Below are 13,847 nucleotides of genomic sequence, written 5' to 3' on the forward strand. Positions count from 1 at the left end.
CAGAACTTGATAAATGTGAGCTCAAGCTCAAGTTTCCTTCACTGGAAGTACTACTTTGTTTCTTTTCCGGTACTTAAAATATTTATTTCAACTTCTTATTTTCTGGGGCATTTTTGCTGAAACTAACAGTTTTTAGGGCAGGAAAAAAGACCTGAAGGGATGGTGCATGATTATGAGGATTATCTAGGAATGTACTGTTGGCTCAAACAAAAACAGACCGTGAGTTTTGCTCAACAAAATCTTGTATGTATGTGGTTGGAGGGTGACTCTTAATTTTAGGAGCACTGTATGTTTAGAAAGGAAGGCTGACTTTTAAGATGGGGAATAGAAAAAAAATACATCAACACATTAAAGAGTTGGCATAAGTGTACTTTTGCATTAATAAGAAATTAAGCTCAGAGAGAAATTTGTGAGGTTTGAAATGATTGCAGATATGTGATGGAAAGGGAAAAGGATTGGCAAGACCAATTTAATGATTGAAAAAGTAGAAGTAGTGCATGAAGCTAATCAGAACAGTGTAATGAGTAGATGAACACTGATTAGAAGAAAATGTATGTTTTTGTAAAGGTACTCTAGGAGAGATATTTTTCCAGCTTTCTTGCTTAGTACTAATACTCTCGCAAACAGAATAGAAGGACCAAACAAATACATATTAATAGTTTTCAAATGAACACTAGCATGTGTCCTTTTCATATTTTATCAGGAGCGTGGAGATTATAATTTCGCCCTGAACAAGAACTGCTAGATTTTAGAATATTACTACACAGGAAAAATATCAATGCTTAAAAAAAAAAGAAAAAGAAAAGAAATTTAATAAATGCAATTCCCTTCCAGTGTGAATTATTAGGGGTACATGAGCACAAAAGAATTTGAAATGTAAAACTAATTCAAAAGATCTCTTTAGTATGAAGTTCCTGTTCTGTAAATTTTAACTTTAGGTAATTTTTTCCCGCGGCAGCTACGAAGTCCTGAAGCTAGCGGTATGTCACATAAAAGCTTCTCTGTAGCAGTAGACTCAGCATCGCTATAATTAAACCTTCCTCGCCTTGATTTGCAGCCAGTCTTACTCCTTGCGGGAAGGGAGCTTACTCATCGGTGAAGACAAGACCAGGGGAATGTTTCAAGTTGGAAAACACGATTTCTGAACCTGCTGTGGACTGGAAGCACGATATAGGGAATAACGGGTGGCGGGAGGGGGAGTTTAAGGAGTGAGAACCCATTTTTAACCCACCTCAAAGTTGTTGGTGAACAGGGCCGTGAACAACTTTGCTACCTGCCGTCTCCCGGCAGAGAGAGTCCCTCCGGAGGGAGTCCTGTCCGGCCAGCAGCCACGGCCTCAGGAAGGGAGAGGCGCGCCTCAGGAGAGGAGGGCTACAGCATCAGCGGCACTGAGCCCCTCCGCACTCGCTCCCGGTCCCATTCCCATTCCCTCGCCCTGCCGGCATCCTCGTCGCACCCTCTCGCACCTCCCGCACACCCGAGCGCGGTCTGCCGCCTGACGAAACCCCGCTGCCGGGTCTGCTCTCCCCCGCACGGGCTCCGGCCTGGCTTTAAATATTTCCGAGCGGGAAGCCAGCCCCTCCTCTCCTTCTCCTCCTCCTCCCCCTCTCCCCGCCTCCCCTCCCGCGGAGCAGTCAAGACCCGGCAGCGCGGCTGCCCCAGCCGCTCCCACACTCGGGCGAGGGGTGGCGCGGCAGGAGCTGTCCAACTTTTCAGCACAGTTTCCTCGCCGCTGCCCGCAGGAAGGCGGCAGCCGCCGCCCCTGCCCGCCCGCCCGGCGCGGCCCGACCCCGGCAGCATGGAGGCAGAGAGCAGCAGCGGCTTGTCCGCGATGCCCGGCGGCAGCGGCAGCGACGGCGGCAGCGACGGTAGTAGGGGTCTCAAAGCCCCCAAGCATCTGTGGCGGCAAGATCAGCACTACCCACCACAGCTGCGGCAGCACCAGTTCCTCCAGCACCAGCAGCACCCCGGGCAGCCGTCGCCGTCTCCCGTCTCGCGGGGCCGCTGCCTGGCCGGGGCTCGCGTCAGGCACCGCGGCTACTCCGACACGGAGCGGTACCTCTACTGCCAAGCCATGGACCGCGCCTCCTACGCCGTGGAGACCGGCCACCGGCCCGGCTTGAAAAAATCGCGGATGTCCTGGCCCTCCTCCTTTCAGGGACTCAGACGGTAGGTGAGGGCTTGGCCCAGCGCTCCGGCCGCGCGTGTGGGGGGTTCGGCGGAGGGGCGCCACTCCCGGCCGCTGGGAGGGGATTCAGCGGCGGCCACTGAGGGGTGGGTACCGCGGGACCCCCATCCCACCGGCCTCCCTTCCCCCGGCGGCGAGGAGAAGGAAGGGGTGCCCTCGGTTGCGGAGGCTCCGAAGGGGAGGTGGGGTCAGGCTGCGCTGCCGTGCCGGGGGGGGACCCCGGGCTGGGACGCTGCAAGGAACCGCGGGCAGGGCTCGCCTGGAGCGGGCGTGACTGGGGCACGGGCGGCGCCGCGTCGTCCCATACACGCCTGTCTGTGAGTGGAAAAGCGGCCGCGAAACACGTGGGTGGGAGCGGGACGGCGTCTCTGCCAGCACGGAGCCGCGAGCGGGGCGGGCAGCGGGGCCGCGCTTCCCCCTGCGGCCGGCTCCGTTCCGCTGCCTCCCCGGCTGCCCCTCCTCGCCGGAGCTGTCCGCGCTCCCCGGGAACCTTCAGCGCTGCTGCCGAGCGGGAAGGACGCAATTCGTGTGATGTGCTCACAAAGTTAAAATAATGAGAGCTCTGGGGGGGTGGGAGACAGTCTGGCGAATCCAGGGTTAGGGTCTTGTTAGTTTGAATGGGCTTAGTTGAGAAAATAGGCTAATGGTTTCTTAGCCAGAGGGAGGAGTCCGTCATCTACTAGTCTATTGTTCCCCGTTAAATGAGCTGTGGATTTATTTTTCAATGTGTAGCTCACCAATGCCTGTTTTACCCTTGATGGCTGTAACAGGCATCTGTTTTAAAATCAAATTCTCTGTCAAAATCATAAAGAGGTTGTACTTGAAGAATCAATTTATTATTCGGACTTCATTTTTAGTAGCTGGAACCACTTCCTTTTAGTAGAAAGACACACGCTTGCACTTGAATTTTAAGCAGACATTGTGAATAAAGGATTTATGGAGAGAATGGTGGGCAGAGGAACGATACTAAATACTGAGTTACTCTGTAGATTTTTGATTTCCTGGATAATCAGATTTTCATAGAGTGATATGCTTGATGAATAAATAATAGAATCCTTTCTGAACGAAGATTGCTTTGTGTGTTTTTGTGGTGCACACTGCATTCTTTATTATGGAGCCTTGTCCATAAATCTGAAAAAGACATACTTGAATATTGTCTGGCAGTGTTAGCTCTATTTCTACCTAACATTAACTTCATTCCCACTTCATATATAATTAAGTAATAAAAAGAGATTCAGCAATTGTAAATTAGAACTGTATTTTCAAATCAGTAGTCTTTAAAATATGTCTTTTAATATCTTTGGTTTCACACAGCCGTTCTGTTGCTACATCTTTGTATCACTTCTGTGAACTCATGCTTGTCTGAAGTTAATTATGTTAAATTTTTCACCATGTATGATTTGAAAGAAAAAATAATAAGCTTCAAAAATTAACAAATGTTCAATTTAAAGCTTTTTTCAATACATTCCTGTTTCTTTTATATTAAAAACCATCTAGGAGCCTAGGATTTTTGATCTTTAAGACTGTGCTGAATTTCTGTTTTCTGATGGCTAAGAAGTTTCATTTTTATAAATCATAATGGTTGGTTTGAGTATATTCAGCATTATTCCTTAAGCGATTAGTTATTGAGGGGATGCCAAAGTCAAGGAAAGGGAAGGTACACATAATATTTTTTTAATTAGGATTTCAGGGCCATTTTAAATTACAATTCATATGATTCCTATTTAAATAGGAATTAAAAATTCAATATGAAAAGTATTTTTGTTTTTTAAACCTTCCTTCTATTTACTAGCACAAAAATGTTTTGACAAGGCATGCTGCTTTAAAATTAACTGAGGTCAGTGATTTTGTTTTAATTTCATGGGATTAGTAAAAATACTTCAGATGGGCTTGCCTTTTAGCAGTAGTAAAGCAAAGCAGAGTAAAGAAGCTCAATATAATACACCAACCCATGACTTTCTTAGAATAAAGTCTCACAGTAAAACATCTTGAATGAAACAAACAACTATAGTATGGAAACACAAAGTGAGCTGTAGCAAATTTACAAATATATTCAAGAAATATCAGAAAAAGGATGGTCTTCCAGGACTTTCATTTCAAGATTTCAGTCAATTGCTACTTTTTTTTTCCTTTTTTGCATAAAAAGCAAAGAAAAATAATTTCTTGGTTTTCTTGTAGATGCAGCAACTTGTAAAAAACCCCGATATTTTTGTGAAAGACTCCTATCCTTTTAGAAGTATTACAGTTCCCTTTTCATATTTAGACTTTCTTATATTTTTCCCTTATTTAAACTGTTTTCAAAAGAACATTTCTGAATGGATTCCTGTGGATTTATTATGGTGTAAGGTGACAAGCTTGTATTTCAGAAGACCTCAAATTACTCTGAATATTGTGTATAAAACTGTATAGAACTGGGGAAAATTGTGTATAAAGTATGAAAAATACATCAGGAAATAGGGCTAGTAAACACTGATGTCTCAAATGTGAAAGAATCAAATCTATGTAATTGTTTTTCCAGAATTTATTTTGTTTCACTGTGTGTCACAATTCTGAAAACCTCAATGAAAACCATAAAGGACACTTAATAAGCCAAGCGTACAACTTCAAAGTATTTTCTCTTTTAGGTTTGGTAGAGAACTTAAAAATATGCAACAGTTACATTTTTCAAAATAAATGAGAAGAAAGAATTACATATGTTAAAATTTGAGTTAGAACTGACAAGTACATCTTTATTATTCAAACTGAAGAGAATTAACATTTAAAAAGCAAAATTAACTAGGAAAGATTCTAAACTGAATTAGTTGAAAAGCACTATGTGCTTGTAGTCTGTGATATTACATACTGCTTATAATCATTCCAATGCTTTCTCTGTCTCTTCGTGATCATCACTAACTTTGTACACAACTTTTTTAGAACAGCACTGTAGTTCCTACAAGGAATACAGTAGTATTTAATTACACAGAAGGATATATCAGGATCATTGACTAATATATTTTTCTTAAAAGTCAAGATTATTCCTGCATTTGTAAATGAGAAGGTAAGTGCTTTGAATTCATATACACAAGAGCTATACAAAAACCAGGATAGTCAAGAAGGTAGCTGAGATTATCTGTGATTGGAGGGTTTTTGCCAGTTGTTTACTTTGTGGTCTTGTGCACGTTATTTAATCCCTCTCTGACAATATTTTCTTGTAGGTAAAAGAAAAATGGAAACAGGGTAATTACAGGTTCATGCTAAAGTGATTTTTTAGATCATAGAATAAAAGGTGCTGTGTAATAATAAATAGTAGTAGTGGAACTCAAATAATTTTCCAGTCAGTAATACCAAACATTCCATGTAACAAATGGAGTTGTTCTGGTTATCTTCAAAAATTTCAGGTACCTCTTTGCACATAACTAGCATTATTGCATGGTCTATATACACGGGTAAGTTGTTTAAAAAAAACCCCACCTTAGCATTTTTAAAGGCCATTAGTCATATGTCAATTAAATCATCTTGCCATATCATCTTTCTATGTTCTATTTCTCACTACTGAAATTTCAGGCTGGAAAAATTAGAGAACAAACACCAGAACATTAGTCAGTCCTAATTCCACTAGTCGTGGAATTTCCCAGGATGTTGTATCCTTAAAATATATCTTAGTTTTTTAGACCCTTGCTTTCTTTTTGTCAGGTTTCCTAGACAATTACTGTTTTACAATAGGTCTTCTGTAAATTTTATCTCAAGTGTTGTTTTGGTCTAGGCTTTTTCACAAAGACAGCTTTTCATCTGTGTTTAAACATAAACATCTGCACAGTGGTGAGGCAACACTAGGTTTTACAATCCAGTAATCCTTGTGTTTGTTCCCCCTTGCTGTCTGTTTAAAAAAATACTTTGATAAGCTACCATTAAAATCAGTTGCTGTCAAAAAAATCTACTTGCTCTCTTTTCATTTCATGAATGGTACTGGGTCTAACCAAGTAGCATCCATTAATGTATTGCTTACGTATGAAGATTGCTCTAAAGTACAATTATTTTTCTTGAAGTGTCAATCTTGTCCTTATACCACTCAATAATAGTTAATAAACCAAAATAATACTCAAAATCGAATGCAGTGTAATATTTCAGTTGCCCAGAGGCTTTATTCTCTATTAGGAGAAGAAAGGAGGTTTATGCATTACTTTCTTGACTTTCTGAAGTCTGGGATATTGTATCCCACTGTAATAATTTAGACAGATAAACTCTTGGGTTTCGTAGCTACATATAGAGCCCTTGGAAAAATAATGGAGTCTTTGCAAATCTGTTTGGTTCTCCAACAAAATGCACACCTCTTTCCATCTTAAGCCCCATTCCTTCCTCCTGTGTGGTTTGGAAAGCTCCTCTTAATGTATTATGTCCTAGCTACTTCCACACAAACCAAGGAAAAGGAAGAAGAGTGTTTTCCAACTTATGGGCCCATAAATAACATTCTCAGAATTTAGTATCAGTTTCTAATTTAGAATTTTGTTGTTTACTTGTCTGGCAGTGTATTATTGCTTTGTTTACTGCTACACAGTACTGGCACCCAAGATGTTAAGATAATTTGCATATGCTAGTCTTTCCTCAAAGACACAAATAAACTTTACAACTTAGTAAACATTGTTGGATTACTGTTCTTTATAAGTGAGATAAATTAAATAAGAAACTTATGTTGTAAATGTTTTAAATAAGTGACTATTAAGGGTATTATTTTCATGTTGTGAAAGGCTTGCATTTTCTGATTGTTAAGAGTTGTGTGACCTGAACTATATGAGTAGCATTAATTTGCATGCTGCTGGAACTTGTAAAAATACGAGCTTTTAAAATTCACATATTCAAATACATTTTAATATGAATGTTGCTGAGAAGAAATGGCTCAGACTTCTTAATTTAATGAGTATACACCTGGTAATTTAACAGGACAATCTCTTCATAATCAGAGAGAGAATAATCAGGATTTAAACACTTTTTCTTAAAGATGTAGCCATATGAAGTTCTACCTTAAAATTATTAATGTAACTCTTTAATGTACTCATGTTTTTAAATAGGCTTTAATATAGCAATATTGTTTGAGTATTAGTGAAGATGTCCATTGAATACACAAGCTCATGGTGTCAGCTTGGTGCTCAGCTGATGATGTGAACATGTGGAGACACAAGGTGCACAGTTGAAGAGTAACTGAGATGGAAATTCTGTGTAACACACTAAGAGAAACTTAGTAGGTTTCTTTAAAAGTCATCTTAGATAGAGTTAAATAATTTTAACTACATTGTAGTCTTCCTTTAGAGAAAACTTTGGAGCTAGCTGGAAAACCTGTGAGATTGATGTTGAAGCTATGAATGTGAGAGGAAGCTGGGAGCATATAGGAAAGCAAGCCAATACCATTTGACTGCTAAATAGTTTGCCTCAATGGACAAGTTCCAAGAATGAATTTTTTGCTACTGGAAGGTGAGAGTTTAATGATAAAGGGTGTTGGACAAACACCACTGTGTGTCAGTTGATAGGATGATTTGCAAGTAGTTTGGTCCTTGCCAGTGAGAAGAATGTCAGTGTTCCTTTGCCACAGTCAGTATGAAGTATTTGGCAGATCTAGAAAAGATGAGTTTTGAGTTTATTTTCATGAACAAGAGTACAGGTTAGTTTTTAGAATAAGAGTTCCTTTTTGGTAATAGAGTGGATCTGCCACCATTTCAGGATCAAATCCAAAGCTCTTCTGGTAATCTCAAGAAACCAGATTTAGTAATTAGAAATTACAAATTAGATTTAATAATGCATGTTTAAATTGCATATTTAAAGGTGACAATAACATTTGCTAATAGGAATGAAAATGTATAGGTAACATTTTAAATTCTGTTAATACTTATTTTGATCCTGTAAGCTGCATCTCTTCCTTGATGCTTTAAGGCCTTAAGTTATAGATAGCAAGGGTTACAGGAGGGGAGCAATAGCTGTCAGTTAGTAGTAGGTAGGACATGTCCACTGTTGTTCATTCCCCAAATTCTTTTCAGAGGTATCTGCCCTGTCTCCTGTGTCTTCCCAATGACTTAGTGTGTCCTGCTGTGAAGATGTCAGACTAACCCTTTAGCTTAGTCATGTGGATGCCATCATGCATGAGTGCCTGGCTACTTGCAGTTGTTTTAAATAGGTCTGTATTACAGCGTTACATGACAGTATTTGTGCCAAAGTTGCAAAGTATCTTTTAGCCCAGTAAAGAAAAATAACTGCACACTAATACTGTCCCTGCCTGGCTCTGTGGGGTCCCGCGTACACCCACAGAAGCACGGGTGGGTTCAGTATTACAGCTGGTAGCAAAGAGTCAAGAAGGGTATTTGCGTGCGTTCCGGCAGGAGCATTTATTGCTGCTACACTGTCAAAGGTTGCAGAGGCAAATACGAACATGATCCCAAAGCTCACAGTTTTATCTGGGGGCGGGGAAAAGGCAGGACTAGGGAACGGGAACCAATGGGGAAGCTCTAGGGGAGTGACGAGAGGGTAAAGGCTGACAGCCAACCGGGGAATCCGAACTGGGATAGATTCACATAACAGAACAGTGCATCCTGGGAGCAGCTTTTCTGGTCACTCGAACATGAAGTGGCTCCTGTGGTACTAGGGCCTTGTCTTACTGAAAACTCTCTGTCCCTTGTAATGTGTGTTCACCGGCCACCACAATTCCTCATCTCTGTATTAAACAAAAGGGCCTCTCCCAGGGATCCCAAAACCCAAATACCCCAAACAACCAACCATACACAAAACAACAAAATGATCAGAAGGACCCACAACCTAATGTCTCAACAAGTCCTTAAATCCTTTAGAGGATTTTTCTCTCTGTATGCTGGAATGGATGCTCTCACGGGCAGAGGTGAGGTTGAAGCAGCTCATTTGTCTTTGGGCTGCAGCACAGTCCAAGCACTCACTGCTGGTGGTACCAGGAGCATCCAGAGGGTGGCATGGTGATAGGTGTTGGCTTGTGGTGAATGTGGGCACAGGCTCTGATAGTTGCTTCTGTCGGGGTTTCAAACGAAGTTAATATCTGCAATTTCAAATAGGGGGGGGCCTTTCCCTTCCCCCCTCTTTTACTTAAAGGTCTGGGGAAAGGGGAATGCTATAACTAAACAAAGGTATGGGAACACGTGGTTAGGGAATAAAGAGAGGGGTGCAAGTTAACAGAAAACATCTCAATAGGAGTATTAGGGAGTGTGGTTGTGGGAAAGCCAAGGCAGAGGGGTGGTAGTAGGGAATATTACCTGTTAGGAAAGCAACAGAAGGGGTAAGATCTGGGGAGACACCAAGGGTGTCTCGACTTATCCATTGGAAGTCTTGTTTGCAGTTCTGGTGATGGGACGGTGAGTCTGTTACTATGGTGGCCATTGGTGCTGTTTTGTGTCATGTCCGTTTCCAAGCAGCAGCTGTCTGGTCTTTTGACTACCTCCTGTTCATCTTGGTTGGCATTGTGTCCACAGGAACGGTGTTTGCTGGGCTGGTGCAGGGCTTGTTTTTCTTTGGCAGTTTCCAAGTGTCATCTGTGGTCTTTGGCTTCTTCACTCTAGCCTTTTGATCTTTACACTCAGAATCTGAGAATTCACTATTCTGTTTCTTTGGCTGCTTTTCTGCTTGCTCTAGCTACACCTGCAAGCTGGTCAGGTCATCTGCTTCCCTTACGATGTTTTCGCAGCTCTCTGGGAACAGCCTGAGTCCTACAGCCTGGCTCCTGCTACCCCCGTCTTGTTCTGCTTCTCATGCAGCACGGGGGTGGAATTTGCAGGCAGGTCAGGGGCTGAGGTGAAGGGCAGCATGCAGGTGGGGTATCGCAGCTGGGGGAGCAGAACCGCGGCAGCAGCGACTTGGCAGCCTCAGGGCATTCGCCAAGCAGCGGCAGGGGAGGAAGGATGCAGCTTTGCAGCGGTGCGATAGTAAAAGAGTGGCCAGGGGGAGCAGGGGCAGCTGGGGCCGAACGTCTCCCTCAGAGCCAGCCCCAGTCGCTACCATAGCGGGGGAAGCCAAGTCCACTAGGCTGAAAACGACAACAAACTGTCCCTTCAACTCCCGCGCCACGTGGGCGGCCATGGCAAGCGGCTGCAGTGCTTGGTCCTGGGCTAGCAGTGTGGCCAGCTTGGGTGTGGCCCCGCCTCGGTGGAGGGAGGCAGCCAGGCATGAGCCAGCGGCGGGTCCCGGGAGGGCCCAAGCTTTGTGGCAGCAGCGACGGGGAAGAAGAGCGGCTGGGCTTGCGGCCCGTCCAAGCTACTGCAGGGGAAGCATGGTCCAGCATCAGTCAAGAGACCGAAGAGGACAGTCGGCAGCCTTTTGTCTGGGCTGAGCATGCTGCATGCCGCTCGCTGCCTTAGAGCTTTTTGGGGGGACTGGCGACCGCTGCCTCTCTGCTGCGGCGTCGCTGGGGAGACTGAGAGCGGTGGGGTCAGGCATTTCTAGCACTTGCCACAGCTGCCACTGCTTTTTCAATCTTTGGAGGGCACTAGATCCTCTCTGTTTCTAGTATCGTCAGGCTGTCTCAAGCCTTTCAGAGAGTCCCCAAATGCCGCTTTTTTGGCTAGGGGCTTCTCAAGCCGCAGTAGGAACCCGCCGGGTCGTGACGCTGGGGCAGCCCTGCGGGCTTTGCGGGGGAGCCTTTTTCTCTTCGCTCGCAGTTTCTGCTGGGGCTACTGGGGCCTGAAGCCCCAGCTGGCTGGGGCGCAGAGCCAACATTTAGGGGCAGGCTGGCAGGAGCGGTTGGTCCGGCACATGGCTCGGAGCAGGCGAGCGCGAACGCTTTGCGACCTCCCCTCACGAAGCAGGTACGGGTGCTGTGTTTTTGCAGCAGCTCTCGCAATGCTTTGGAATCTAGCGTGCACACCCGCAAACCAACTACGGTTCCCTCTGTGCAGCAGAGGGAAGGAAGGCAGGGCAGCACACGTGGAGGTGCCGCTGTCCTCGAGCGTCCCGGAGTCTCGCCAGCTGCTATCACCCCCACTCTCGGTTTCGGCCGCGTGGGAACCTAAGGTGGATTGGTTTTCACAAGCAGGGCCACCGATGTGGAGGGGGCAGGGACACAGGAGGGAGACGCAGGATCTGTGGCTGGGAAGGGATTCTCGGTGTAGGGGAAAGGGCCCGACACAACAGGTATCGAAATGTGGGAGGGGCCAGGGACGGAAGAGGGACTGCGCACGGTAACATAAGTGGGAGCAGGTGGGGGAGGGGGACCGCGTGCGGGGGAAAAGCCCGCTACTCCCGCCGGGGCTTCCATGTGGCGTTCACCATTTTGAGGGGTGGAGGCGGCAGAATTAAAAATAATTCCCGCTGGGTTTGCGGGACCGGCCATGCTGCCACCATCTTGGATCAAATTTAAAGTGGAAAAAGCTGGGGAAATGGTAACAGGGAAGGGGTTTGGGGTAGAACCTGGGGTGGCCTGGCCAGCACCACCCTGGGTAGGGAACAAAGGAGCTCAGGAGAGAGCAGGCAGACGGTAGCAGACCTGTGCACTCTGGCAGAATCCATCTCCCGGTTTCCCTTGAAGCAGGGCAGAGGGATCAGGGATGCAGGCAGAGGAAAGTGGTAAAGGGTCTTTTAAACTGCGGTTAACTATTCCCAACCGTTTCACAAGACTATCAACAGCTTTTGCTACCTTGTAAAGCAAATAACCTTTTCCCGACATAAACAACCATTGCACAAAGCATTTTAAATAGTCAACTAACCACTGCTTAAATAACCACTGAACAAAACGTTTTAAACCTTCCCTGTTATAACGAAAATTCTCACGAACAAGGACTCTTAGAACTGGGAGAAAGGCTTCCTGCAGGAGATGGGAGAACTCTGCCCCCATCTCCCTCTCTTCCCAACCCTTGAGATAAAAGGCAGTTAACAAAAAAGGATACAGAAGTGACCCATATTACCTTAGAGGGTAAAGTAAAAGTCTCGACGTTGGTCCACTGACTTTAGACCAGTCTTCTCTTTCCCTAGAAGGTTGTTGTTCTCCCCCGCCAAGCCCCTGATAGAGCTCAGAGGTTTCTTTGGCGCTATGGCTGCTCAAATGCGACTTAAATCCAGAAACTACTGGAGACACTGTCGGGGATGGTCTGAGGCCCCATATTGGGCGCCTGGCTCTGTGGGGTCCCGCGTACACCCACAGAAGCACGGGTGGGTTCAGTATTACAGCTGGTAGCAAAGAGTCAAGAAGGGTATTTGCGTGCGTTCCGGCAGGAGCATTTATTGCTGCTACACTGTCAAAGGTTGCAGAGGCAAATACGAACATGATCCCAAAGCTCACAGTTTTATCTGGGGGCGGGGAAAAGGCAGGACTAGGGAACGGGAACCAATGGGGAAGCTCTAGGGGAGTGACGAGAGGGTAAAGGCTGACAGCCAACCGGGGAATCCGAACTGGGATAGATTCACATAACAGAACAGTGCATCCTGGGAGCAGCTTTTCTGGTCACCCGAACATGAAGTGGCTCCTGTGGTACTAGGGCCTTGTCTTACTGAAAACTCTCTGTCCCTTGTAATGTATGTTCACCGGCCACCACAGCACACTGACGATAAATAAGAGAAATCCACCCACTCAGTTAACTTAGTACATGCAAATAAATAGGAAAGGGCCAAAGAGAAAATATGGACATACAGCACTATAGAATCATGGAATCATGGAATGATTTATGTTGGAAAGGACCTCTGTAAGGCACTTGATCCAACCATTGCTCAAAGAAGTTCTGTTGAGAACAGATTGCCCAGTGTGGTGTTCAGCTCAGTCTTGAGCACTCCCAAGAACAGAGGTTCTGCAGTCTCTCTGGACAAACTGTTGCAGGATTTGACCACTTCATGGTAAAACACTTTTCCAGTATCTAATTAGAATTTGCTGTGTTCTGACTTAGTTCCTTTGCTTCACATCATATCACTGTGCACTTCCATTTACTTGTTCCATCTTCTCTGTATCCATTCTCTGATCAGGGAGGTAGCTTAGTTCTCTGGGTGCAGTCTCACAAATGTGTAATAGCAATTTCACAGGTCTACTGGAAAGTCTAGTGCTCTTAGTATTGTTTTCAAGTGCCACTTATTACATACACAATTCTAGGAATGAGTGATTCCTTTGGTAGATTAGTTTGCATAGATTCTCCCCTCACTCTCTCCTTGTCTGGGACCTGTAACATCTTTTCTCTCTGATTTCAGAGAGAGAGTTCAGCTGCAAGAATACTCAGGATGAATAAAGACAGGAAAATATGACTGTGATTTCCAATCAAATAGTTTATTGAGGACTTCAGTATCTCTCAGAGATGTTATGAATATTTCCTCTCTTGCCCCTCCTGCCTTGGCCAAGCTGATCTAAGGCCATATACTGCTCCAGGCAGGAAAAGTAAGCATGGTGGGAATGGTTTTCTCTGGGCCATCCATGCACCCTTCTAATTCCAGACATTAAAACAATGCAAACAAACCTCATTCAAAAGTCCCTGGTCCAATACTTGAACCTATGTTTCTGACTGCTGAGCTTGACTTTCTGTTACTTCCACTATTCTAAGGTTTCAGTTATTACATGACACAATACCATGGAAATTGGAGATTGCAAACTGGATCTTGAAACCCCCAATTATTTTCTTTCTTCTTGCCATTGCCATTAAAACCTCTTTCAAAAAATGTTTAAAAATTTGGCCTCCCTGGAAAATAGGTACATTCTTCTGGATTG

The 13,847-nt window shown here is 44.8% G+C and overlaps 1 protein-coding gene and 1 long non-coding RNA gene across 2 annotated transcripts in view; one reads left to right on the top strand and one right to left on the bottom strand.

Annotated features, from left to right (window-relative positions):
* Positions 1-1,798: 1,798 nt before the first annotated feature.
* Positions 1,799-13,847, top strand: part of PDE4D (phosphodiesterase 4D) — a 369,025-nt gene continuing 356,976 nt past the window's right edge. The window contains exon 1 of the mRNA XM_039566799.1: positions 1,799-2,169. Coding sequence (XP_039422733.1) covers positions 1,799-2,169 — 371 coding nt within the window. The remainder of the gene's footprint in view (positions 2,170-13,847) is intronic.
* Positions 4,692-12,760, bottom strand: LOC109144078. Its single transcript, XR_002044573.3, has 2 exons — positions 9,430-12,760; positions 4,692-9,187 (listed from the first exon to the last, which is right to left on the bottom strand). It is a non-coding gene; the product is annotated as an uncharacterized LOC109144078 (long non-coding RNA).

This window comes from Corvus cornix, chromosome Z, assembly GCF_000738735.6.
Source record: "Corvus cornix cornix isolate S_Up_H32 chromosome Z, ASM73873v5, whole genome shotgun sequence".
Taxonomy (NCBI): Eukaryota; Metazoa; Chordata; class Aves; order Passeriformes; family Corvidae; genus Corvus; species Corvus cornix.